The sequence below is a fragment of the Canis lupus genome, chromosome 26, assembly GCF_003254725.2.
Source record: "Canis lupus dingo isolate Sandy chromosome 26, ASM325472v2, whole genome shotgun sequence".
NCBI classification, from domain to species: Eukaryota; Metazoa; Chordata; class Mammalia; order Carnivora; family Canidae; genus Canis; species Canis lupus.
In genome coordinates, this window is record NC_064268.1 from 5,372,783 (window position 1) to 5,400,179 (window position 27,397).

At 52.6% G+C, this 27,397-nt stretch overlaps 1 protein-coding gene across 10 annotated transcripts in view; it reads left to right on the forward strand.

Annotated features, from left to right (window-relative positions):
- Window positions 1–27,397, forward strand: part of SCARB1 (scavenger receptor class B member 1) — a 100,132-nt gene that overhangs the window by 28,679 nt on the left and 44,056 nt on the right. For 2 of the 10 annotated variants that reach the window (XM_049101782.1, XM_049101781.1), the window contains exon 2: window positions 22,697–22,770. The exons of 5 other annotated variants lie outside the window; for them this stretch is intronic. In XM_049101782.1, coding sequence (XP_048957739.1) covers window positions 22,697–22,770 — 74 coding nt within the window. Of the gene's footprint in view, window positions 1–14,125; window positions 14,193–19,220; window positions 19,249–22,696; window positions 22,771–27,397 lie in introns of those variants that run through there. 3 more of the 10 variants (XM_035706380.2, XM_035706381.2, XM_035706384.2) reach the window with 3 other exon arrangements.

A 27,397-nucleotide genomic window follows, 5' to 3' on the forward strand; every position in this document is an offset into this window, starting at 1 on the left:
GGAGCCATCATGACCCTGTGCAAAGAGCTTCTTTATTTGGGGGTGTGAGGGTGGGTGGGCTTTGTAAGTTGATGAAGAGTCTCATCGGCCCCATCGTCCTTGGACGGGCTTCAGGGTGATTTCTTTCCATGGATGTCGGTCAGGGTAAGGACCATCTGTTCTGTGCACCTCCAAATTCCCCACTCTAACTCTGGGCTTCCAAGGCGGAGAGTGCCAGGATCGTCAGTTGTGCTCGGGTTAGAATTTCCAGGCTTGAGGTTGAGTGAGAGCCACCCAGCATCCTATGTGAATATCCCAAAGATGATTGGTTTGGGTCTGAGTGGTGTGAAGGCAGGAAGGCAAGCCCAGCCCACGACAGCCACTTCTTGGGCAGCCCAGGCTGAGCCCCAGCCAAGTGCCTTCCCGTGGAAGAAGGATGTCTGTGTTCAGGGGACTGAGTGGGTGGGACACTAAGAGAGGGAGGGACTGCCTGTTGGTGTTTTCTTTGGCTGTACATGGCCATGTGCAACTTGAATGGGAGGCCTTGTGCTTTAATTTCTTTTTTTTTTTTTTTCTTTAAATTTATTTATGATAGTCACACAGAGAGAGAAAGAGAGAGAGAGGCAGAGAGAGAGGCATGCTCCATGCACCGGGAGCCTAACGTGGGACTCGATCCCGGGTCTCCAGGATCACGCCCTGGGCCAAAGGCAGGCGCCAAACCGCTGCGCCACCCAGGGATCCCTAATTTCTATTTTTTTAATGCTTTTTGGTTAACTAAAGGAGTCCGCGTATAGAAGAAATGAATTCTTGCTTGCAAAAAAAATTCAAAGGGAAGGAAAAATGTTCCCTCCATTTTATTCCCTTTCTCAGATAATACCACTATCGTTGGCGTGTATCTCTATATGTGCTGCCGAAGCAGCACTGGCGTGTATCTTTCTAGACCTCTGTTGATACATACGACGTGAGCACACATTTGTACACGTCGCTGTGTATTTTTGCATATACTGAGTGAGCTAAACTATGTATAAATATTCTGCAATTTGCTTTTTTTAAAAATACTTTATTTATTTATTAGAGACACAGAAACAGAGAGAGAGAGGCAGAGACACAGGCAGAGGGAGAAGCAGGCTCCATGCAGGGAGCCCGACGTGGGACTTGATCCCGGGTCTCCAGGATCATGCCCCTGGCCAAAGGCAGCGCTAAACTGCTAAGCCCCCGGCCAAGTGCCCCTCCCCTCCCCGCCCCACCTGACTGCCCTGTAATTTGCTTTTCAATTCATGGATATTTCTTGAAAATGTTTCCATGTCAGAATGTATAAATCTGTTATGTTTCTTTTTTCACTGCTGCATGGTATTCCTATCCCCTTCACTATCTCCCTGTGTATCTACTGACTGGTTATTGTCTCTGTCTCAAGCAGCTGGTGAATGTCCTGGTACACACCTCTCTGTGTTTGTATATGAATGCTTTGCCTAGGGTAGATTTCCAGAGTAGAAACCTCTAGACCACGAAGTAGGATGGGATTGAATTTTGACAGTTCCCACCCAATTGCCTTTCTGCAAAGCTCTAGCATTCATACCTCCAGCAAGAGTATGACACACCCAGTTCCCCCACATCTCTGCCATCACTGGAGATTATGCTGTATTGTGATCATTTTTTTGTTGTTGTTAATCTGCTGGGTTTGATTTACATTTCTCAGGTTGCTGATGGGATTGAGTAGGGATGTGATGCATTTTGAAACTGGTGTCAGTTTCCAGAGCCCAGGGTTGCAGATCTGGCTGTGCCATTTGCTAGCTGGGGACCTCACGCCAGTTACTTCACCTCTTCCTTCAGCTCCGAGTCGGGTCAGTTGTAGTTTGCCTGCCGGCAAGATTATAAAGTACAAAGGCGATTACATGTGTGACTAGTTTCTTATTTGAATCTGACCACAGCCTTGAGAAATAGATTGAGCTATGCTTTTGTTCTTTCCTACAGGTAAGGAAACTGAGGCATAGCAAAGGTGAACAGCTTGCTGGGGTTTATACAGCTTGTGGCGGTGGTAGGCCAGAGCCACAGTCCTGAGTCAGGCGCACAGGAAGTGAGGTGGGGGCCCTTCGTCTAGGGGATTGCTGGGCAGACGTTGGAAAGAAGGGACTAGATGTGTATGTGTTAGCACAGACAGTTTGTACAACATGTAAATAATTGAAAAACACTCAGGTGCTATTTATGGTTTTTTTTTGTTTAAAAAACATTTTTTTTTAATTTAAATTCAATTTGCCAAAAAAAAGAAAAAATAAATAAATTCAATTTGCCAACATACAGTATAACACCCAGTGCTCATCCCATCAAGTGCCCCCCTCAGTGGCCGTCACCCATCCCCCTACCCTCCTTCCACTATTTATGTTTTTTAAACAAATGTCACAAAACAATAATCTGTATTTTCAATGGGTGACTATTAGTGCAGGTAAAATCAGAGAAGGGGTGGAAGGGCACATGTCGGCCTGGCAGGGCAGAGGGGGAGCATCGGGCTGCGGCCACGGAGGACATACTTTATCTGTAATGCTTCTACTTTTTAAAAAAATATTTTATTTATTTATTCATGAGAGAGAGGGAGAAACACAGGCAGAGGGAGAAGCAGGCTCCATGCAGGGAGCCCGACGTGGGACTTGATCCTGGGTCTCCAGGATCATGCCCTTGGCCTAAGGCAAGTGCCAAACCGCTGACCACCCAGGGATCCCTGCTTCTACTTTTAAAGAGAATTTTTATTTACTTATTTATTTTGTAAAGATTTTATTTATTTATTCGTGAGAGACACACACACAGAGGCAGAGGGAGAAGCAGGCTCCATGCAGGGAACCCGATGTGGGACTCGATCCCAGGACTCCAGCATCACAACCTGAGCGGAAGGCAGATGCTCAGCTGCTGAGCCACCCAGGTGTCCCCCTACCTTTTCTTTTTTTAAACAAAGAGAATATTTGTTTGTTATGTGTTTAATTAAAAAGTAGTAAGGAATCCATAGCTTTCCCCAAAGAACGGCCAAAAGAATTAGCACCCAAACCGTGGGAGGCAGCAGAGGAGCCATGTGGGTTGAGGTCACCAGGAAAGGTCCAGGGGGAGAAGTGGGACTCATTCCTTCTACTTTCCCTCAGTAGGTAGGAGTGGACCGGAGGCGTCTAGCTGGAAGGCGCTAAGGAGTGCGGTCGTGAATTACTGTATGCCAGGCAGTGTTCAGAGCATCTTTGTGAATGTCATTGTCATCTTGTTTAGTCCTGGGAGAATCCTGGGACACTTCTCATTATCATTGTCAACAGTTAGGGAGACAGCGGCTTTGGAGAGGCATTTGCCCCAGGTAACCTTCCTGATGTGTGTGAAAATATCCAGGAAGGGCACATGGGTGGCTCAGTGGTTGAGCAACTGCCTTTGCCTGAGGTCATGATCCCAGGATCCTGGGATCGAGTCCCACATTGGGCTCCCCACAGGGAGCTTGCTTTTCTTCTTCTTCTTCTTTTTTTTTTTTTTTTTAAAGATTTATTTATTTATTCATGAAAGACACAGACTGAGAGGGAGGCAGAGGGAGAAGCAGGCTCCTCACAGAGAGCCCGATGTGGGACTCCATCCTGGATCTTGGGATCACGACCTGAGCCAAAGGCAGGCGCTCAACCACTGAGTCACCCAGGTGTCCCTAAATACATAAAATCTTAAAAAAATATATCCTGGAGGAGGACCAGGAGAAATCTTATATCTCCTGTCTAGAACTGAGCCTGGCATGCGTGGTCCTGCATTGAATGGATAAGGATAGCACAGCCCAGGTCCCTGGCAGTGTATTTCCAAGTTAGCAGGTGTCTCTGGTCCAACTGGGAAGGCCCAGCAGTGGGAGGGGTCCCTTGCTGCCTGGCCCACAGGGGAAGGGGCTCGCCTGCTGGGCCACCATGAGATGATAGGCCTCTGAGCCTTCTCCACATGCAGGAGGGGAGCTGGGTCCCTTCTACTATCTTCAAGTTGGTTTTCTGGTTGGAATCAGCCTTGGGTGCTTTACCCACTAATAATTCCAGCTGCTGAAGGCTTCCTCAGCTTGTGTTTCCATCTCAGTAAATGACACCTCCATTAGCTTTCCCCAAGTGCAGAGGTGAAATCTTGGGCCATCCTTCATGCGATCTATCAGCAAATCCTATCGGCTTTATTTTCAAAGCATATCCGGATTCCAGCCCCTTTTCGGCGTCACCACTGCAACCTTCTCCATCTGTTGCCTGGACTGGGGCAGTAGTCTCATCTCTGGTCTCTGTAGACAGCCAGAGGGATCCTGATATAACAGTCATTAAAAAAAAAAAAAAAAAAAAAAAAGTCGTCAGATCATGTGCCCCCCCAGCTGACCACCCTTGGAGGTTCCCTGTGTTACTGTGAGCGAGTTCTGTCCTCAGTGGCCTGGAGTCCCGCACAGTCTGGGCCTCCTTCCCTCTCTTACTTCACCCTCTCTTGGCTCCCTGCTCACCTGCCGAGCTATCTCCTTGAAGTGTCTGCTTGCATTCCCCTCTGTCCAGATGGCTCACCCCCAGATATCTGTGTAGCCTGCCCCTCCTGGCCATAAAAGCAGCCTCCGTGATGTTTATTTGTGCGTCGTCTTTCTGCCTCACGAGCACGGCTGTGTGCTGGGGTAGGGGTGCACTGTGGCTCTCACTGCAGTGTCCCCGAGGGCCAGAGCAGCGCTTGCCTTTGCGGTCAGATGGTGGAGCAGAGAGGTGGTCAAGTGCTTTAGGTTGGCTTGTTTCCTTATCCTCTCTCCCCCCACAAGACTTGGGCTCAGACTCTGTTTTGCTCCCTCTTCCCTCAGCGAGAGCCACCCAGAGAACCTCAGGGATGTCATGCCCCTGGGGGGCTTTGTGCCCTCTGGCAAATTTCCTCTGCCCATCAGTTGAGAGGTGGGGGTTGATGCAGATAAAAGGTACTGAGCACTTCTTACTCACTGGGCACCGTTCGAAGTGTTTTACACGTAGTAGATCATACCGTTGGGAATCCAGATGGCTACTGTTGCCTCTTCTACTGAGGGAATGGGAAGCACAGAGCCATGAGGTCACTTGCCCCAGGTCAAACGGCTGACATGGCAGGACTGGGATTGCAATCCGGGGAGCCTGCTGCCCTGTAGATCCCGCCGTCCCTGCTCGGTGGTGCTCAGCGGCTGGAGTTCCTCCCTGGCAGCGGGGCGGGCAGGCCCTCCTCGTCCCCTCCCTCCGGGCCCACCTCTGCTTTTGCTTTCCCTGGCCAGCCAGAGGGCTCCCCGGCAGGCCTTTGTCCTTATAGCCACCTCCCCAGAACTGCCTCCGGGATGCGCTCCTTCCAGGGCAGCCTGGCACAGCTGGGCTGTGTTCTAGAACCACAGACATCAGGTCAGGGGAAGCTGGCAGGGCGGCCTCTCGGGCCTGTGGTCCCAACAAGCTCACGGTGGGCTTGGCCCGCTCTGCACCTCGGTGAAGCCCAGGCCGCCGTTGGGGGACACTTCAGAGCCACAGAGTGACCTCTCCCGTGCTCGCCCGCGGCCTCGGCCCCTGGCCAGATGGGGCCCCGCGGTGGCGCTGCCTGGGGGTGCGGATGGGAGGCTGGGCGGCACTCCCTCTCGGGGGCAGTTGGGAGCCCAGGTTGGTTTTGTTTCCTCTTTCCCAGAGGGGGACTTCCTGTTCCTCCCGGTGCATCAAGGGCTCCTCGTCCCACTCTATGGTGACAGCTGGAAACCATGGGCTATTTTTAGCTCCCCCGAGTCTGGTTTATTTTCATTTTCCCTCCCTGGCTCCATGAGGGCACATGTGTGCACATGGATGTTGGTGTGTGTGCACGTGTGCTGACTGCACTCATGACTGGTGACACATGAACGCATGTTGGCAGGTGCACACGCATGCATGTGATCATGTTCTGGAGCACATGTATGCACATGTCGGCATGTCAACAGGGAGTACGAGTGTCTGTGCATTGGCATACACGCGTATGTGTATGGACGTGTATACACACATGTTGATGTGCAGCCACACGTGGTGGCACACGTGCTTGCATATCTGGACACACTCGAGCATGCATGTTAGCATGTGTCCATGCGTGTTGGGGTGCGTGTATCCATGTGTGGTGATGTGCCCCATCACAGCCTGGCCCTCTCTTGGCCTGGCACGGGGGTGTGTCCATTGCATCTGGCTCTTCCCATTCCATGAAATGTTCCTTTCCCAGAATGACTAATACTCGCTGTGCCTCCACTCAGTGATTCAACATGATTAGCTAGAACTTGGTTCAGCTCAGTTACCTGGAATCACCTTGTTCTGGCCTTTCTCTAGCAACGAATGACACAGAAGTGAGTCATGAACCGGTGTCAGAGACTTGCTTGATGAAGTTTCCCTTGGGCCCATCCTGGTCACAGTGGACACAGGGCACAGGCATGTCCCCTCTGTCGTTGTCTGCGGGGCCTGCTGGTGGTCACCAGTGCCCAGAAGGGCCATCCCGTGTCCTTGGTCAGCTGCAGAGGGGCCCCTGGCTCATCAGCCACCCTCCAGGGCTGCTTTCCACTCCAAGGCCGATGCACACAGACTTCTGGTTCTTGATCTGAGAGCCGGGGGACTCTGGTGAGGAGTGTTGGGCCCCTGCCCAACCAGATCCACAAAGATCTGGTAACTTCAGCCCCATAAACACATTTATTGTGCAGAGAATTCCATTGTATGCCTAGGCCCAAAATAAAACAAAACAAAAGGAGATGATCTTTTATGTACCTCATTTCCCTCCCCCTTTTCAAACGTGACCTTGGCCTCCACTGGCCCTGGGAGTGGCTGGCAGGAGCAGAAATGCAAAGAGAAGCAAAATACCACAAAACAGTCCATTCTTGGCTTTGCAGCTTGACAGGGCTCAGCAGCTGGGATCACAGGGTATCCGGGGTGATTCTGATCCAGAGTTCAAGCTGGTGGGTCTGCCTAGCACCTGCCTGAACCCAGAGGTCCAGGATGTTGGTGACCCCAGGCCTGGCTGTCTATTTTGTGCCTCCTCCTCCTCCCTCCCCCCGCCCCACTGTGTCTTCCTGTTCTCCAGCAGCCTTGTGCTGGGGAGGGGGAAGGAACAGGAGTGGCCTGAACCTTGTTTGCTTCCTGGCATTTTGGGTGAAGTTCCTTCCACCTTTTCTGGAAGCGCCTAGAAAGACTCTTGAGACACTTTAAATGTCTGTTGTCTTGGTTTTCCTCTCACCTCCGTGGCCAGGCTCTTTGTCTCATTTCTTGGTGCCTCGTGATCTCCCTGACCCCTCGCTGTTGGTGTGACCTGGGGCTCAGCTCTTGGACATCCTTTCTGTGTCACGCATTCCCTGGGTGAGCTCAGCCAGTCTCGGGCAGTAAGTGGCATCTATGTCCTGGCTACTCCCAAATTGATGTCCCAGGCCCAGGCCTTTCTCCAGTCCCAGCCTCCGGCATCCAGTGGCCCACTCCGTTATCTCAGTTTGGGTAGTGGGAAGTGCTGGCAGGACCCTGCCCGACACCTGGCTCCTCATCACCACGCCCGGACCCTGTCCCTCTGGCCATATTCCTGTCTCCGTCTGTGGCTCCTCTGGCTACTAGCCGCCCAGGCTGAAAGCCTTGGACCCAGCCTCGATTCTTGTCCTTCTGTCTCTCTCTCACTTTGCACACTGGACCATCGGGACGTTTATGGCTTCCTTGTCACAGTATGTCCAGAATCCCACCACTTCTTGCCACACCCATGGCTACTGCCCCTCTCCAAGGGGCCACCAGTTCTCACCTGGATTCCCATGGGCCTCCCTGTGTTCACCTTTGCTCCCTGGCCGGGTTTTCTTCACACAGCAGCCCAAAAGAACCCCGTGAATTCTGCAGTCATATCACCATCCTCCTCTGTTCAAACCCCCCCACAGTGGGCCTGTGCCATCCCCCTGGGAGTCAAAGTCACATCCCTCTGTTGGCCCTCTAGGCTTGCACCATCCGCTCCTGACCCCTTCCTGCCCTCCCCTTCGCCTTACTCTGGCCATTCCTGAGACACACCAGCACATTCCAGCTCAGCTCTTCCCTCTGCCTTCAACTCTCTCCTGATGTGCAAGACTCGCTGTCCCACCATCTTCAGGGCTTTTTCTAGATCTCAGGTACTCTGGAGGCCCACCCTGACCTCCCCTGTTTCAATTTGCCGGCACCCTCCCTGATCCCCTGGGCTCTGATCCCTGCTTACCCCACTGTTTCTTCTGTAGCCTGTCACCCTGTGAGATACTACATAGCTGTGCATTGTGTTTGTCGTTTGTTGTCTATTTCTCCCCGCGAGGATGTGGGGCCCATGAGGGCAGGGACCTTGGTTTTGTTTGTTGCTGTGTCCCAAGCACCTGGAATGATGCCTAACACATAAATCATAGGTTCTCAAATATTTATTGAATGGATGTTTAGAAGACAAGGGTGGTTTCATAGGGAGGTTTGTGACTAGTGGTGGTTTGTGGTCCTGCACGGGGATGTGGGGCTGACTTCCCTCCCCTACATGGGCCCCACTGCAGATCTCTGGCAAGCTTCCTTACCGCGCTGTCTGCTCCTGCATCTTTTTGCCACTCTGCTGTCTGTTCTCTCTGCTGCAGCTGGAATGCTCTTTAGAAAATGTAAGTTGGGTCATTTCACTACTGTGATTAAAAACTTCTTGTGTGGCCGGAAGCCTATCTGCCCCCATAGCCTGAAAGTCTCCTCTTCATGGGCCCCTGCCTGTGTCAACTGTCAGAGTTCTTACCCTGTTCCAGCCCCATAGGCCTTTCTTTTCTTGCAGTGCCCCTGTGTTCTTTCCCACCCCAGGGCCTTTGCATGTGCTATTCCTGCTCCGTGGAATGCTTTCCCCCTGGCTCTTATGCTTGGTTCCTCTTTTATGCTTCAGCTCAAATGCAACCTCTTGAAAAAGATATGCCCTGACCACCAACCTGCCCCGTGAACCCCACTCCCACTGTCTACCCTGTCTGTGCTATAACCACTCTGTGTTACTCTCTTCCAAACCTTTGCCATTCTCAGAAGTTATATTGGTCATATGCTTGAGGTTCCATGAGACAGGGCCTTGTCTGTGTTGTTCATGTCCCATCGTTGGGGACCCTGGTCCAGGGCAGAGACCTGGCTGGCATAGGACTTTGGGCTGAGGCTGTAAGGGATCCCAGCAGGGACCCTCAAAAACATGAGCTTTGGAACTGGACTCCTTAGATTCCATTACTGGCTCTTCCACTCCTTTCTATGTGATGGTGGTGAGTTACTTAACCATTCTGGGCTCTGGTTTCCCCAGGCCCACCTCCTAGGGTTGTAGTGAAGAAAATGCAGGAATATACTTGCTATATAGCACAATGCCTGGCACAGAGGAGCCACCGGGAGCCTGGTCTCTGTGATGGGGTCCTGGATCCAGCACCTGAGTCTTAACAAGCCTCCTATGACTTCTCTGTGATTCTGGTGACTGGGTGGTTCCTGCTTTGCTTGACCCCTTCTCTGTCCCAACATGATTTACAAAGATGTCGTCAGGGCTGAGTGGTGGGTCAAGAAACAGCACCTGTCCTGGCTGAGGCGCTGGGGGAGGCATGGGAGCTGGTCTGGAGCCCCTTCCTTCTGCTTCCTGGAGGGAGCAGGGATGGTCACTTGCATGGGGTGAGGGGTGGGGGGAAGAGCATGTTTCCCTTCTGCTGCATTTAAGCCGAGAGTCAGCATTAAATTAAAGTGGAATCATTTATGTGCCAACTCTGGTCCCCACCAGCAGAGACTCTATGAGGCTGGAGAGGGAGACTCCGGTCCCTTCTGCTGATAATTTTACTTTGTAAGGGACAGTGGAGGTGTAGTCCAGGTGCCCTCACCCATGCAGAATCTTTACCTTGCACTCAGTGAATCATCTGTCGATTGGATTCTGGGTTCAGATCAGCCTGGAGAGCACAGAGGGAGGGTGGGGAGGGAATTTCTCATGGCCCTACTTTTCTTCCTGGGGACCCTGTAATGAGGCAACCGGCAGGCTGAATGCAATCCTGGAGTTAAAGATTCCTTTTTTGGGGTATGTGTGCTTCCGTATCACTCACCAGCGTCTCTATGTAGGGCCCACTTGCACTCTTCGGGGGAGAGACTGGCTGCTTTACAGTTCCCAGGGGTCTCTGGAGGGAACCTTGTGGAGGGAGTTGAAGGGTAATTAGAGAATTTTCCTAGTGACTGGGAAAAGGTGCTGTGAATGTTCATTGGCTCTGATAGGCTGGGCCTGTGTTTATGCACCCCTCGGAGCCAGTCACCTTGGCTTGAGAAATGGGCTGCAGTGATTGGCCCAGGGAGTTAGGTTGGTGGGCTGGTGCCCTAAATGAGAAGGAAGTGGGGTAGGTGGGGTGGGGTTGTTAGCAAGAGAGGAAAGGTAACAGGTAGCAAAAATGGTTGAAAGGCCCTTTGCCCCAGAATAGCTTTCCCTCTTCATGTCATTGCCTCAGTGACCCTGGCAGTTCCAGTGTTTGGTCCAATCGAAGACCTCTTGAGGGAGTGGTGACTTATCACCTAATTGTTTTTATCAGGGAAGGTTTCACAGTCTCTCAGATCATTTTATCTGGAACTCAGCTTCATTTTTAATTTTTCCTTTGGGGAAAACAAAACCCAGAGGGAGCGGGGATTTGCATGAGGCCACAGAGCAAATTGGCAATGAGTGCTGGCAGGGCAGATTGTCCCAGGTGAGCAGATGAAGTGGGATGCTGGGTGGAGGCCAGATGGGCCAGGGGAACAGGGCTTGGGAGAGGCTGAACAGTTGCAGGAGCACCTGGCATCCTCTATCCCTGTCTGCCATGTCCTGGCGGCAGGATTGGCAAGAGATGTTTTTTATAAACCGGGAGAGGCATCAGAGCTGGAGGTGTGCCAAAGTTCAGGCTTTGTCTGCCTTCGGTTGGCGGTTCCCAGGGTATGTGCTGGAGGGGAGGGTGGTGAGCGAGGGACGAGCTGAGACCCTGTGGCCTTTATCACAGTCTGCGCAGGTGCAGATGGGGGGGTTGACCTGGAACCCTCGTAGCCAGCAGTAATATTCTGCAGTGGGGCTTAGCACACCTATAAGCAGTAGTCCCTGGAGGAATGACTACCAGCCTGCTGGCCCTTGCCCCAAACGTTGGGGCACATCCTTCTTCAGTGAGGACAGTGTGGAGGTGTGTGGGGTAGGGGCCCCTGAGTGCATCCCTGACAGGTGCCCTGGGTGCCTACGTGGTCATTTCCATTTGGGTAAGAGGCATGGGGCAGAGTGGCAGGCTGGGAGCTGGTAGGGGGTACTGAATGAGGTGGTGCAGCAGGTCACTGCCAAGGTCCGTCTCGAGTTCTCAAATCCCTGGGGTTCTCTCCAGCCCTTGGCCAGGCTTTTGGCATCCAGAAGATAAGGTGGATCCAAGAGCGTGGGCCTTGGAGCCAGACAGTCTGGTTCAGATGCTATTGCTGCCATTTCCTAGTTGTGTGCTTTTGGGCAAGTGACTTAACCTCTCTGTGCCTTACTTTTTTCTCTGTAAAATGGAATTAATAAAAGTATCTCCTCTCTAGGGCTCTTAAAAAGTAGAGTTGGCATATGTAAAGCACTCAGGATAACAGCAAGTGTCACATGAGTGTTTGCTGTTGCTATTGCCTTAACCTTACGGACATGTGCTTATAGAAGGATTAGCCTGCCTCTGTTTCTCCTAAGTGGGATTGTACTGCACCCTCTTCCCTACGTCTTGCCATTCTCAGTGCATCGTTGTTGCTTTCTTTTCTAAAATCTTCCCAGCTCACCTGGGTAGCTCTCACTGGTCTGTCTGGAGGCCTGGGAAGCCTCCACCATGTGCATGTCCCAGCCATTCCTACGAGGGGCCATTTGGTTTTGTAAAACAACCAAAAAGCAGCCCATGTTTTTTTTGTTTTTTTTTTTCCCCACCTGAGGCTTTAGTTTGAAACATCTTATTTTGGAGAAATTGCCAGAACCGTGCAGGGGGCTGGCGTGAGCCCTCTCCCGAGCTCCGCTGATTGTTTGAGGTTTGTTTGTGAGGGGACCAGGCCAGTTTTTTTGGCAGGATGCCCCTCAATTTGGATCTGGCGGATTGTTTCCTCATGAGTGCACGTTTTCTTCCAACAGATTCCGACACAAAAGCCTCCTTGTATGAATCAGATGGGAGTAGGGCTCTTCTGGCTGAGTTGGGGTGGGTGTCTGACCCAACCCCCCGGCTTGGCAGCCCCACCTGCAGCAGGCCAGGACTCCAGGGAGAGTTTGAACACAAGCCCCCACTCCTCCACCCCCGAGACAGCAAGAGCCAGTGATGCCTTCTGGCCTTGCCCCTCTCAGTCGTCCCCCCTCCGCCAGCTTTCTGTTCTCACTCTGATTCCTGCCCCTTACGGGAAGCCCCCAGGCCCCAGGATCCTTCCAGCAGCCTTTTGCCCTCCCCGCCTTTGGATTAACCGTGGAAGCATGACCACCTGTGGGCTGCACCGGACACTCTCCTCTGCCTCTGGGCTGCAGAGCTGAGGGGGGCATCAGGGGGCCCTGGGACACTGGAGCGGGGGTGGGGGCGCCCCTCTGTTCTGCACCCCCCCAGCCCATCCCTCTGAGTCCTGTGGAAACCCTGTGCCCCATCAGCCTGGCCCCATCTGGCCTCTGGGCGGGTGCTGGAGGTCATGCTGGCCCTACTGGGCCCCGAGCCCGCTGCAGCCGGAATCCCTTGGCAGCTGCGGGAGACTCTGCATCCCCGGGACTTCCTTCGCCTGCCTGTTCCCAGGCTTCCTGGATTCCACCCACGGCGGCCTCTCGCTTCCTTGCTGCAACTCGGGAGTCTTTGATTTCTCTCTGGGGTGAAATAAAACGGGCTTCGAGGGAGGTGCCGGAGACACATGCAGTTAAGCAGAGACCTCACATCTGCGTGGTTGCCCCAAGACAGAAAAGCAGAACCCCGTGTACCCCCCAGAAGCCCCGCAGAGGAGCTGTTCCTGGCCTGTTTTGCTCCCTGTTGTGTTCTCCTGTCTGCATCTTGAGATTTGGTCTGAATGTCCGTTTTCCCAAAATTCATATATGGTAAACCTTACGCCCAGGTGATGGTATGAGGCCTTTGGGAAGTGATGGGGTCAGGAGGGTGGGGCCCTTATAAAAGCATTAGAGCCTTTTTATTTAGAGAGAAAGAGGGTAGAGGGATAAGCAGACTCCATACTGAGCAAAGAGCCCGACCCAGGGCTTGCTTGATCCAGTGACCTGAGCCAGCACCAAGAGTTGGAGGCTGAACCAACTGAGCCCCCCAGGCACCCCCATTAGTGCCCTTTTAAAAGAATCTCCAGGAGCCCCCTTGCTGCTTCTGCCAGGTGAGGGCACAGCAAAAAGCCTACGACTCAGAAGAGGGCTCTCACCCGACCATGCTGGCACCTTGACCTCAGACTCCCCGCCTCCAGAGTGTGAGAAACAAATGTCTGTTGTTTAGAAGCTGCCCTATTATGACATTTTGATCCAGCGGCCTGGGTGGCCTAAGACAGAAATTGGTACCCAGAAACTGGGGAAGGGGCCGTGGAACTGGGTAATGGGCAGAGGCTGGGAGAATTTGGGGCACAGGCTGGAGAGAGCCCACATTGCCACGAGCAGACCATTAAAATTAGCCCTGGTGAGGACTCGGAGAAAAGGGGAGCTGGCGAGAGCCCCCATCTTCTCAGAGAGCACCCTTCCTGATGGTCGTGGGCAGAGTATGGTCACCAGCGGACATGAGGACCTGCTTGGAAAGCAGAGTAGAGACCGTTGTTGAGAGAAGGGGGCAGAGAATGTGCTGGGTTGAGTGTGCGTCCTGGTATCTCGTGGAAGGAGCTTGCACTTGATGAAATTGGACACTGAGGCACAGTGTGGAAGGTGTGGCTTGCCTTCTGCGGGCGCTTGTAGTAAAATGTGAACAGAGGGGAGGCGACACATAGGTTGTTCATCAAAGGGGACCAGAACTGAGACATTTGGAAACTTCTCAGCCTGTCCATAGTGGAGACAATGAGAGAGCCTGTTCAGAAGAGAAGGCCAAGGGTGTGGCTAATGACCGTTTGATAAGGGGATCATTGTGGGTGTGAGGCAGACTTCATCACCCCAGCAGTGGGAAGACAGCCAGCGGGAACCGGAGGGGAAGGACAAGGACAGAGTGAGGGAAGGAAGCTGGAATTCTTAGATCTTTACGGGATGGACTGTGGGACCGTTCGGCCGCACCTGTGCTCTTCTTCAAGATGAGGGAAGGACCCCAGAAATGATTCAGAGGCCATCAGAGGAGGGGCATCACCTGGATTTCAACCAGCCAGGTGACTTCTGCCCCAGGGTGTAGAGGGGAGTGTAGGCGTGCTCTCCAGGCAGAGGGTGGTTGCCCAGTGGGGCTGCTGGATGGACTATGTTGGGGTGATGCCCAGCACCCCACGGACCCCAGGCAGGTGGAGCCAGCGCCGTGCAACTCCACCCACGACAGCTGCTGCATGGGCCGTGCCCAGCAAATTGCGGGACGGCTTGGCCACAGCCCCGGTGGACCCGGAAAAAAAGCAGGACATCAGCCTAGGGGCATTGTTTTCCAGCCTTGGGGTTTAGTGTTGCTTGCCCCGTTGGGTTTTGGGCTCCCCTTGGACCTGTTCTCCCATTTTTCTCCTTTTGGAATGAGACTGTCAAACCTGGATTGTGGTGTTCCAGAACCCTGCGTAGCATTTTTGATCTCACAGGCTCACACCTGACTTAGAGATTTAGAGATTGAGGTGAGGCTTTGGATTGACTTTGGAGTTGATGACTTGTGAGAAGGGCCTGGGTTTTTCGGAGCCAGGGTCAGATCACTATAGTCAACGTGTTTGTGTTCCCTTCATCTCACACACTGAACACCTGATGCTCTGGGCGATGGTATTAGGAGGTAGTTTGATCATGGGAGCAGAGAGCGAGAGCCGTTAGGTGCCACGGATGAGATCAGTGCCCTTATAAAAGAGACCCCAGGGAGTTTCCTGCCCCTTCCCCCATTCAAGACACGTTGAAAATCTGCAGCCAGAGGGACGGCTGTCCTCCGACCACGCTGGCACCCTCAGACTTCCAGGCTCCTTATTGTAAGAAATAAACATCTGGGCAGCCCCGGTGGCACAGCGGCTTAGTGCCACCTGCAGCCCAGGGCGTGATCCTGGAGACCCTGGATCGAGTCCCACGTCAGGCTCCCTGCATGGAGCCTGCTTCTCCCTCTGCCTGTGTCTCTGCCTCTCTCTCTCTCTCTGCATCTCTATGAATAAATAAATAAAAATCTTTAAAAAAAAAGAAAGAAATAAACATCTACTGAAATAAATAAGCCACCTCGTCTTATGGTATTTTGTTCTAACAGCTCAGCCCAGATGGTCTGAGACCCACATAGATACTTTTTGTATCTGTTTTTACTTCTCATTATGTTGGTGATATCTTGCCTTGTTGCTGCAAAAAGTCACACCTGATTTTCACGGTTGTACAATATACCGCGTGGCCATCTGGGTGTCTCCTGTTCATGGTGGCCGTGAGTCCCTGTGTGCTGGGTTGTGAGCACTCTTGGCCCTTGCCCCAGAGTGTCCTCACCCGTGTTCCCCAGGGGTCCACAGCAGGGGTAGGCCTGCCGGTCCTGGCATGTGCATCTTTAGCTCTGCTCTCACGTGCCCTTGGACATACCTGGAGTTGGGAGCCCTTGGGGAGGGCTCACCTGGGCTCACGGCTCGGGACTCTGAGTTGTGCTGTCCTGGAGTCGTGCTCTGGTCTTGAGGCCTGCCTGCATTGCTGCATGTGCACTCGGCTCAGTGCTTCCTGCTGCCCTTGGATTTCTTCATGTTTTGTTCTTTCCCTTCCTGCTGGTGCTGGTTTTGTGGGCTCTGGCCTCCATGAGCAGCAGACATCCCAGCCCCACACCTGTAGTTCTCGGGGACTTCCTCAGGATGCTGGCGGTGGATTGCTGGGTCGTAGAGTGCCAGAGAGCTGTCTTCATTCACCGTAGCTTCCAGAAGGGCAGTTGCTGTTCCTCCCACGTCCACGCCAGTGCCTGCTACATTCAGGCCTTCTTGAGCCTCTGTGGTTGCCATGGGTGTGGTTTTGATTTCCGTGTCGTAAGTTTCAGTCACCTTTCTTTTGTATGTCATTGGAGTTGCAGAATCCAAGGCTCAAAGTTTGAGGAGTCTGTTGGGGGTCACATAAAATGGACCCCAGGCCTTGGGTGTGGTTTAATTGGAAATCTCAGGCTCCTGGTGGCTGAGGCCAGCTAACTCCAGAGTGGCAGAGGTTGTGAGGTTCTCCAGAGAAAGCTCAGGGCACGAGGTTGGTGTGTGTCCAGGACCGGGAGAGAATGTGGCTGACCCCTCACCCCCTCTGTGCTGTTCAACACCAGCTTGGGTGTCCCCACCTGCTAATACTGGTATGTGACTGTGCATGTGTGTATTAATTTCCTAGGACCTCTGTGCTCACACGGCCATGTGCCTCTGTGTCCTCTCCTTGTCTTATAAGGCACTTGTCATTGGATTTAGGAAAAACTCATCTCCAGATCCTTAACTCGATTCCATCCGTAAAGATGCTATTTCCAAATAGGGTCACATTCTGAGGTCCCAGCTGGATGTGAATTCTGGGGGATGTTCTTCAACCCACCACAACATGTGTTTCTGATCCTCGGGCCTGCAGGTCCCTAGGTTCAAATTCAGCCCCCAGTTCTGGGGTTCTCTGGGAACTTGTTTTTTTTTTCCAACAGCTACTTGGGGCCTGTGCAGCAGGGCTGATTTTCTCAGCTCACATGGCCTCAGATGGCCCTCTTACTTGTCACGGCTGGACTGATGTGCTCTGCAGGCCAGTGCTTGCCCAGAAAGCCCCTGCTGACATCAGAAGTGAGATAAAGAAATAAAACAAGGGGTATGATTTTTAAAAATTGAAAGCATACAAAAAAACTAGTACAAGCTCAAAATAAGGTGCAATATGAAGAGCCACCGCTCCCTGCCCTGACAATGAGTATTTGCTCCAGTAGGTCCTTGGTAACTTGGTTTACTAGTTCCCTCCTAAAAGTCAGTGTTTGTGTCTTTTAGAGACTGGCACATCCTTCCTTCCCAGGCACACATGGTACATACTCGGCATGCCTTTCTCTGCCGTGGGTCTGGTACCTGGCGGTGGATCTTGGAGATCCTTGTTCTGGCATGTAGATCACCTCAGAGGGCCCTGGCTGGAGGCCCTCCCTCTTCCCTGTGGACTCTGTAAACAGAAGCTGCCGAAGCAGGGCTGTGGCTCCCTCATTCCCGCCAACACCTTGGGGAAGAGCTCGTTTCCCTGAGATCCATCTTACAAAAGCCTTCTTGCTTAGAAACATCTGTGTGTCTTCTGGAACTTTCTTGGGGGAGCATATTAGATTTCTAGGGCTGCCGTATCAAATGATCACACTTGGTAGTTTATTTTTTATTTTTATTTTAAAAGACTTATTTATTTATCTATTTATTTATTTATGATAGAGAGAGAGAGAGAGAGAGAGAGAGGCAGAGACACAGGAGAAGGGAGAAGCAGGCTCCATGCCAGGATCCCGATGTGGGACTCGATCTTGGGACTCCAGGATTGCACCCTGGGCCAAAGGCAGGTGCTAAACCGCTGAGCCACCCAGGGATCCCCAGACTTGGTAGTTTAAAGCAATAAATACATCCTCTCTCAGCTCTGGAGGACAGACACCAGGATTCTAGACTTTTGGCCTGCCTCGCTCTTCTGGTGGCTCCAGGTGGCCCTTGGCTGGTGGCCACATCCCTCTAATCTTTGCCTCCCTTTTCACATGGCCCTTCTTGAATCTTGCCACTGGATTTGGGACCCACCATGTGATCCAGGATAATCTCATTTTGAGATACTTAGCTGAGTCTGCAAAGACCTTTCTTCCAAATAAGGTCAAATTAAGGGTCCAGGTAGACATGTCTTTTGAGGGGCCAGCATTCCTCTCCCTACAGGAAGGATGATACTAACAACAGCAGCTAGCATTGATTGAATGCTTGCTGTATGCCAGGCACCAAGCTGCACGTAGAACAGCTTATTATATCCTCATAATGCCTCCGTGGTGTGATTATGTGTGTATTCCCAGTGGAGTCACAGAGGCTCAGAGAGGTTGAGATACTGCCAGAGATCACACAGCTGCTGGTGGAAGTGGAGCCTGGATCAGCCCCTGTGCCCTCTGCTTTGGTTCCCAGGGTTGTAGCTCAGACCTGATTGGGGAGGTGTTTTGTGTGACCACACACTCCCAATTAGAAAATTTTATATAAGTAAATTGGTACCCAGCATTTAAAGATAGGCAGATTTATATGGAGATCTAGATTTGTAGCTGTTCATGAGAGTTAGCTGGGATCTGTTCTTTGGTTGGTTGAGGTCTGCTCGTTTCAGCAGGACGATGCTCTCCAGCTGTGTGGCTGTGGGCAAGTGACGCTTCTCCGGACGTCGGCTTCCTCATCTGTAAAACGGGGATAGTCATAGCCCTGGCCACACAGATGTTGTTGCGAGGGATAGATCAGTTTAGTAAATGGGACGTGATGGGCCCGGTGTATATTCAGCTGTGCGGTGGCTGCATCGGGCTGGCATTGTCAACACCAATTCCTAGGCTCTTTCTGGAGTAAATTCAGAATTTGTTCCTGGAGGCTGTCCAGCGGTCCTGGGTGATGGAAGAGATCCCAGAGGAAATCTGGGCCATCGGGAGCTCCTGAGCCCTTAAGCCCACCGCAAGCATCCTGCCTCAATTTCCCCATCTGTAAGGTGGGGGTGCTGTGAGGATCCATACAGCCGAGGACTGGGTGAACACAGTGCTTTGGGCACTACCCGTTCCTGATAAGAGCTGGGGGTGGTGATGGTGGGGGTGGTGAGGCACTGTGTGTTCAAAGGACATGGAACAGGACAGTGGCAGACCATTGAGGCTCGGGTAGGTGGCAGCAAGGGCCTGGAGGCGGGAAGGCTGTCCTTGGCAGGCAGCCTGGCCCTCACCATCTTCTCCCATAAGACGCAAGGACTGACGTCTCTGACCTCCCCTTGTGGCCAGGGAGCAGTGAGTGTGGTGGACGGTCAGCGGTCATGGCCACCTGTGTCCTTGGTGGGGGAGGAAGGAAGGCTGGGGCTGGACAGAGTCCAGCTGAGGTTTGAGATATCCTTCAACCCTGGGGGGCAGTGTTGGGAAGGGCTTCTTGAACCCTCTTGGTGGTTTTGGATGGCCTTGCATTTCTGCAACATCTCTGACTTTTTGAGAGCTCTCGCACCTATAGTCTGGTTGACCCACCGCGGTAGAGGCTGGGAAGGCTCCAGGGGGCCCCCTCCTCCCGCCAGGAGCACGCTTTGCATTCATCACCCTCTGCCTCAGCTGATTTCGGTCCCTGTGGATGGATGGGTCAGGTCGGTTTGTGAAGCAGGGAGTGGAACAGACAGGAAGGGGCAGGAGGGGGCCGAGTGATTAGGAAGGCTGCTCATTCCTTCGGCACGTGTTTGCTGAGCACGTACTGTGTGCTGGGCACAGGGCAGTGTAGGAGTGCCTTTGTGGGCAGAGCTGACCGGGCCCCCCTCTCAGCTACTGACATGGTAGCTGCAGGGAGGCCCGTGCACAGGCAGATAGAGAGGCTCACAAATGGTGTCTGAAGGGAGCAGGGCAGGTGAGCTGACCTTAGGGACTGGTGGGGTGGCTGGGTGGGCCTTTCTGAGGAGGGGTCAGGCATGGGAGTGGCTTCCTGGGTGCAGCATGAGCAAAGGCCCAGAGATGGGCAGGTGGTTACTTTAGTGTCTGAAGAGGAAATAGCCAGTGGGGCTGAGGATGGGGAGAGGCAGGCTGGGGCCTTGTAGGACATGGTGAGGAGGTTTCGATTTGATTCTAGTTTGTCGGGACACCTTCGGAAGACAGGAACAGATTTGAGATTTCTTTTGTAGGGAGAGCCACCGAGTTGTGCCAATGGACTGTTCTTGGGGTGTGAGGGATGGAGGTCGAGGACAGCTCGTAGACTTCTGTTTGAGGGGCTGTGGGATCTCTTCCAGGACAAAAATACCAGATAGGAGGACAATCAAGAGCAGACAGTGTGGCCTTAAATCTGGCCTTAATTTACTGGTAGGACCACTGAGCAACAAAAAACAAACAAAACAGACCAAGGACTTTAATAGAGATTTCTCTGGAAGAGATGCACAAATGACCAAAAGCATCTGAAAAGATGTTCATCACCATCGTCAGGAAAGTGCCAGCGGAAACCCCAGAGATCCCCCTCATACCCATCAGGATGGCGACCACAAAAAACCAGAAGCTCACCCATGTTGGCGAGGGTGTGGAGAAGTCGGAGCCCTGGTGCACTGCCGGTGGGGAGGTGGAATGGTGTGGCTCCTGTGGAAACGGGTGCGAGGTTCCTGGAAAAATCAGACATGGAATTGGCATATGACAGCAGTTCTGCTTCCAGACATCTCCCCCAAAGAACCGAGAGCAGACAAGCAGATATCTGCACACCCTTGTTCAGAACCACATGATTCACAACAGCCAAAAAGTGGAAGCAACTCAGGTGTCCACAGACCAGTGAGCGGACAAAGTGAGCTCCGTCCATATGCTGGCATGTGATGCAGCCATGGGAACCCGCGGCCCTGACACCTGCTATTCCGTGGACGAGATCTGAGGACACAGCGCTGAGTGTGAGAGCAGCCGGCCGCGACAGGACATGTCCCCCATGAGTCCACCTATGAGGCACCCAGAGGAGTCAGGGCCCTAGGGACAGGACCTAGGAGGGGGTGCCAGGGGCTGGGGCCTTGGTGCTCCCTGGGGACAGAGTTTCCTTTTTTTTTTTTTTTTTTTTTAAAACCTTTCCTTTTGTTTGTTTTTTTTTAAGATTTTATTTATTTATGATAGTCACACAGAGAGAGAGAGAGAGGCAGAGACACAGGCAGAGGGAGAAGCAGGCTCCATGCAGGGAGCCCGATGTGGGATTCGATCCCGGGTCTCCAGGATCGCGCCCTGGGCCAAAGGCAGGCGCCAAACCGCTGCGCCACCCAGGGATCCCGGGACAGAGTTTCCTTTTGGGCCGATGAAAAAGTTCTGGGGACAGATGATGGGCCTGGTCGCACAACAAGGTCAGTGGGCTTGATGTCACTGAAATGTACACACCTAAAAATGGTGAAGTTGAGAAGTTTTACGCAATTAAAAAAAAATCGTGGTGGGTGAGACCGGAGGGGGAGTCGGGTTCACAGCTGTGGCCAGATCGCCCAGCCCACTGGCCATGGTCAGATTACAACATGCTGAGCTCTTGCAAAAGACTAAGGCTTTGAAGGAGGCAGCGGGGAGCTTCTGATTCCTCCAGTCTCAAACCTCTGTTGCCCCATTTTATGAGACCTTGGCAAGCTCCACACTGCGTTCTTGAACTGGAGCCAAGGCGAGCGAAGCAAGCTCATTTAGTAATAATTCTGGTGGCACGTTGAAGCCTGAGTGCCTTCTTCAGGGCGGGTCCCGGGTCACTTTGGTCGCTCTGTGGTGCTGCCTGGAAGGGAGGCGAAGACTCCCTGTGGCCGAGTGGCGGCCAAGGTGGAGACGACAGGGGCCAGCGAACTTTGGGAAGGACTAAATAGTAAATATTTTTTGCTCTGCAGGCCGAACAGGTTCTGTGTCACCCACGCTCACCTGTACCCCTGGACTGCAGGATATGCTACAGGTGATGCACCCCTGAGTGGGTGATGCTGTGTGCACTACAGCTTTATTTATGGGCACTGAGATGTGAATTTTAAAAAATATATATATATTTGGGGGAATCCCTGAGTGGCTCAGCAGTTTCGCGCCTGCCTTTGGCCCGGGGCGCGATCCTGGAGTCCCGGGATCGAGTCCCGCGTTGGGCTCCTGGCGTGGAGCCTGCTTCTCCCTCTGCCTGTCTCTCTCTCTCTCTCTCTCTGTCTATCATAAATAAAAACAAATCTTAAAAAAAAAAAAAAAAAAAAAAAAAATATATATATATATATATATATTTGATTTATTTATTTGACAGAGAGAGAGAGTACAAGTAGGGGGAGCAGCAGAGGGAGAGGGAGGCAGATTCCTCCACTGAGCAGGGAGCCTGATGTGGGACTCGATCCCAGGAGCCAGAGATCATGACCTGAGCCGAAGGCAAATACTCAACTGACTGAACCATGCCGGCGCCCCCCTGAAATGCAAATTTTATGTAACTTTCACACGTCATGAAACAGTGTTCTTTCTGTACTTTTTTTCAAACATTAAGAAATGTAAAACCAGGAGTGCCCGTGTGGCTCAGTCAGTTGGGTGTCTGATGTCGGCTTGGGTCTTGATCTCAGGGTCCTGGGATCAAGCCCTCCCCACGTTGGGCTCCCTGCTTGGCGGCGAGCCTGCTGCTCCCCCTCCTTCTACCTCTCCCCCGCCTTGTGCATGCTCTCTCTCAAATAAATAAATAAAAATTCAGAAAAAAAATTAAAAAGAGAAGTCGACAGACCTATTGTGAGCCTCTGGGATGAGTGGAAGCGGGCGTCAGGACAGACTTGTCCTGTGGGCTGCAGTTTGCTGGACCCTGTCTTTGTTGCAAACACCCTGCTTTGTTATTGGAATGACGTTAAGGAATTAAAGGCCCTCTTCTCCTCTGCTTGACTCCTACGTGGAGAAGGGGTTCCCGAGGGTGATCTGTGCCTGCCGGAGAGAGCAAGGATGGGTGGACTACTGGATTTCATCACGGTGGCATATTTAGGGGGTCTGGAGGAGGCCCTGATTTGAGGGGTGGAGGGTGGGATTGGGCTTGATCCCCCCAGGGACGGGGCTGAGGACAGTGTGTGCCTCCCAGTGGTCCTCTGTTCATCAGTGATCCTTCCTCTTCCACACCTGCAGGGAGCCGTCCTGAGGCAGAAGTGGTTAGAGTGCAGGATTTGGGGCAGACTGGAGGTCACAACCCTCCAGTGCAAGTGAGTGGTTTATTTATTCATTTTTATTTATCAATACTATCATTTTTAAGATTTTATTTATTTGTGAGAGACACAGAGAGCGGCAGAGACCCTGGCAGAGGGGCAGGCAGGCTCCCGCGGGGTTGCCGGGATGCGGGGTATGTACGTGTTCTGCTGTAGCAGGTACTGCCCGACAGTATTCCAAGGTGGTTGGACCAGTTGGTTCTCCTGCCTGTGATCTGTGGGAGCCCTGGTGCGTGCTAGCGCACGTCCGTGAACACGTTGGGTGCCCCTGCGCTCCTCCGATTGAGTATCTGAGTCATTTCTGAACGCCAGATCTCCTCTCTCACTTCGTGCTCAGCTCCTGTTTCCTTGATGTGCCCCGTAACCCTGAGCACCGGGGGGGAGCACACGAGATGCTCAGGCAGGGTTGGAAGGAGTGAATGAGTGAGTGAAAGCTGTATTCCCCTCCTGCGTTGCTGGATGCAGGGACGGCGTGCACGCTCAGGCCCCTGTGAGGGCGGCAGGCGGCAGAGCGCTGGGACGGCCTGGTGTCAGGGGCCTGGGAGCCGAGGGCCTTGTGACAGCCGGAGACGCACCTGCCAGCCAGCTCAGTTCCAGCAGGCTGCGGCCATGAGGGGACACACATCTCCCCGGTTTTCAAAAGTTGTCGGAAATCCGACATTTATCTTACCATTTAAAAAGTATTGTCAACAGATTCAGATGTTTTGAAATACCACGCGATCCAGAACTCATCCCCTGGCTGAATCTGGGTCCCCCTGGGGAACCTGCTGGCTTTTTGAGGGCTTTGACGGGACCCTCCTGGTTCTGATGCCATATCCCAGGACAGGGGAGGCTGGCTTCTGGGGGCTCCTCCCCACTGGTGTTCCTGGGTGGGGGTGTAGCTGGCTGGGTTCTTTGTGGAGTACGCCTCAGTGGATGATCTGCCACTGTCACGTCACTGTCCAGCAAGGCTGCCCTGTGGTCACTGAAGTCAGGAAGAGGCAGTGGCGGGCCTGTGGCAGGTCGGTCTGCAGCTGGAAGGTGTTTGAGGTCCAGAGTCATTTGTGAAAGCAGAGGCCTCCCCCCCAGCCCCTGCACAAGTTGGAAGAAGCCACCCAGAGTGTGTCCAGTCCTGGGTTCTCTTTTTCTTTTTTTAAGATTTTATTTATTTATTCATGAGAGACACAGAGAGAGGCAGAGACACAGGTGGAGGGAGAAGCAGGCTTCTTGCGGGGAGCCCAATGTGGGACTCGATCCCAGGACTTCGGGATCATGACCTGAGCCAAAGGCAGATGCTCAACCACTGAGGCCCCCAGGTGTCCCTGAAATAACTTTCTTTTTAGAACAGTTTTAGACATACAGAAAAATTGGGGAGAGAATACAGAGCTCCCACATTCCACACGCCCCATTTCCGTTGCTAACACCTTTCATCAGAGTGACCGGCTCGTCCCAGTAAGTGGACTGACGATGATGTGTTGACTGGGGTCCACACTCTGGCTTGCCTGGGTTTTTAGTTAATACCCTTTCTCCGCGCCAGGATTCTACGTGGGAGCCCTCGTCACCTCCGGTCACAGTGTCTCCCCAGGCTCCTCTAGGCTATGACGGCTTCTCAGATTCTCCTTGTTTCTGGTGACCTGGATATGGAAAGCTCAGGGATTTTGTAGGATATCCCTCTATTGGGATTCGTATGATGTTTTTCTCGGGATTAGACCAGAATTCTGGGTTTTTGGGAGGAAGACACAGAGGCAACATGTGCTTCTCACCACTTTGTGTCAGCCTGATGTCACAGTTGGGGTAGGTCCCGTTTCTAGTCCCTGTGGCACAGATGAGAAAGTGAGGAGCAGGCAGGGAGGCAGCTGTGGCCATCGGGCTGGGGCCCCTTTGCTTGTAGGGACGGCCCTCTGCCTCTCCTCTCTGTCCTGGTCCCTTGCAGCCTCCTCGCTGGTCTCCCAGAATCGGATTTGTTGGGACACCAGCACCCTTGCTGGGCCTCCGTGGGCTTAGGCTGTGCTTACCTTCTGAGAAGCGCTCACCTCCACCTTGAACATTTTTTGCTTTAATTTTTCTCTTTTTAAAAATCAGAATTTAGGGTCACCTGGGGGGCTCAGTTGGTGAAGCGCCTGCCTTTAGCTCAGGTCATGATCTCGGGGTCCTGGGATTGAGCCCTGAGACATGCTCCCTGCTCAGTGGGGAGCCTGCTTCTCCCTCTCCCTCTGCCCCTCCCCCTGCTTGTGCACACCCTCCTGTCTCTCTCCCTCTCTCTCTCTCTCTGTCTCATAGATAAATAAAATCTTTTTTTTTTTTAATTAGAATTTAACACCCATACAGGGGAGTACACAGTGTCAGCTGTAGCAGTGGATGAATTTTTATGTAGGTTTACATGCTTGTCATGCTCGTCTGGATCACCTGCCGAAGGCTGTCCTTCTCCTTCCCTGTCAGTGTTTGCCTTGGGGTACAGCTGCCCCCACCTCTGTCACCAGACTTCAGCTTTGCCCACTCGTGGGATCGTTGCTGGAACGGACTCCTCCAGCACGTTTTCCTGTGTTGAGCTTCTGTTGGTTGACATGGTGCTTGGTTCCTGTGTGTCATTGTGGGCATCCAGCGTCCACTCCTTTTCTCTGTTGGGTGGCATCGCATTGTCTGAACATGCCACCACTTGTCATCCTTCCCCTTGCTTGTGGACATTTGTGTTTCCAGGTTGGGGCTGTTATGAGTGAAGCTGCTGTTGACATTTGTGTGTGCATGGATATGTGTTTTCATTTCTCTGAGGAAAACCCTAGGAGTGGGATTGCTCTCTCATGGGGCAAAAGCCTGTTCTACTTTAGCAGATAATGCCAAACGTTTTCCAATGATGCACCTCTTACTCTTGCACCAGCAGTGTGAGCATTCTGGTTGCTCCATTCTGGGCCACCATTTGTTGTCATTTGTGTGTGTGTGTGTGTGTGTGTGTGTGTGTGTGTGTGTGTGTGTTAGCTATTCCAATGTAGGCTGGAGAATCTCACTGTGAGTTTCATGGACACATCAATGACGACTAGACCGCCTAGGAGCAGTGGGGTGGCTCCAAGAGGTTGTGGGGATCTAGTCTCCTATCTTTCTGTTCCACTATCCTTTGTTTGTAGCTTCTGTTCTCAAGGTTGCCTCATGATCTAAGGTGGCTGCTGTAGCTCCATCCATCATGACTGCAGTCCAGGCAGCAGGAAGGGGAACTCGTCAACAAATACATAGGCATTTGTGATGTTGATAATGCCGGGAAGACAAAATAGGGTGGTGGATAGAATGTGACTATGGAAAGGCCATTTTAGAAAGGATGTTTTTTTTCCTTTTCATTCGCCACAACAATCCCCATACTTAGAGCCTGATATGTAGTGGGAACTCAGTAAATGTTGTTGAGGGGAATGAAGAGTGTTCAGCGAAGTTCTCATTGAGAAGGTGACTTTAGATGTAAGGGTAAGGGGGTCACCAATGAAGACATGGGAGGGAAGATTGCCCCGGGCGAGCAAGCAGTCAGTGCAAAGGTCCTATGGCAGAAGCTTGCCTGATGGGCTCAGGAGCAGTGAGGTAGTTGATTGGGAGGACTGATTGCAGTGGTTATAGGGAGCCAGGTCACTCAAGACCTCATATCAGGTCACTATCAGGGATTTGAATTTTATTCTGAGGTAAAGAGGGAGCCATGGGAGGTGTTTGAGCAGGGGAATGACATGAGCTGACTTGTCTTTTAGAAGCATAACTCTGATCCTGGATGTAGAGCAGACCAGGAGCAAGAGCAGAAGCAGGAAAACCACTGTCAAAGTTAGCGCATCAGTCCAAGCAAGCAGGGCTGGGTGCGACGTGGTGTTGGAGAGAAGTGGATGGACTTCAGCATGTCTTGGAGAGAGCACAGCCAAGACATGCTGATGGAAAGGTGTTGGGTGGAAGGGAAGTTGAGGAGTCCGGGATGGCTCGATTTCCTAGCGGAAGAAACTCACCCCGTGGTCTTTGCAAACTGCTTGGGTTTCCTATAAACACTTTTTCTTTTAATTGTCTTTAAAAATCAGAAGAGAGGGATGCCTGGGTGGCTCAGCGGTTGAGGGCCACCTTCTACCCAGGGTGTGATCCCGGAGTCCTGGGATCGACTCCCACGTCGGGCTCCCTGCAGGGAGCCTGCTTCTCCCTCTGCCTGTGCCTCTGCCTCTCTCTCTCTCTCTGTGTCTCTCATGAAAAAATAAATAAAATCTTAAAAAGAAACAAAACTAGAAGAGAGGGGAACAGTAGGCAAGGGTGCGGTGTTCCCAGGCCTCAGACTGACTCAGCACATGCTCTGGTCTTCCCTGAGCTGGCGGCAGCACGCAGGGCGCGCCTCCCAGCCCCGGGATGCAGGAGGCGGTAAGCGCGACGTGCTGGCCCATCTGGAGCGGGCAGGGCCGGCCGGCTCAGAACTGGGCCAGGCCTGCCTCTTGGCCCCTTGGCTCACCTGCTCCCAAGTGTGTTTCTCTGGAGCCTGTTCCATCTTATCGCTGGGGGAGGGATTAGGTTTTGCAATTCAATGGCCGGGTCAAGTTAATGATTGTTTCCTGGGGCTGCCCTGAGCTGGGTGGGAGAGGCGGTAAGGATGCGGCCAGTGTGGGTACAGAACCCATGGGTCGGTCTCCCCCTGCCCGTGACCTCG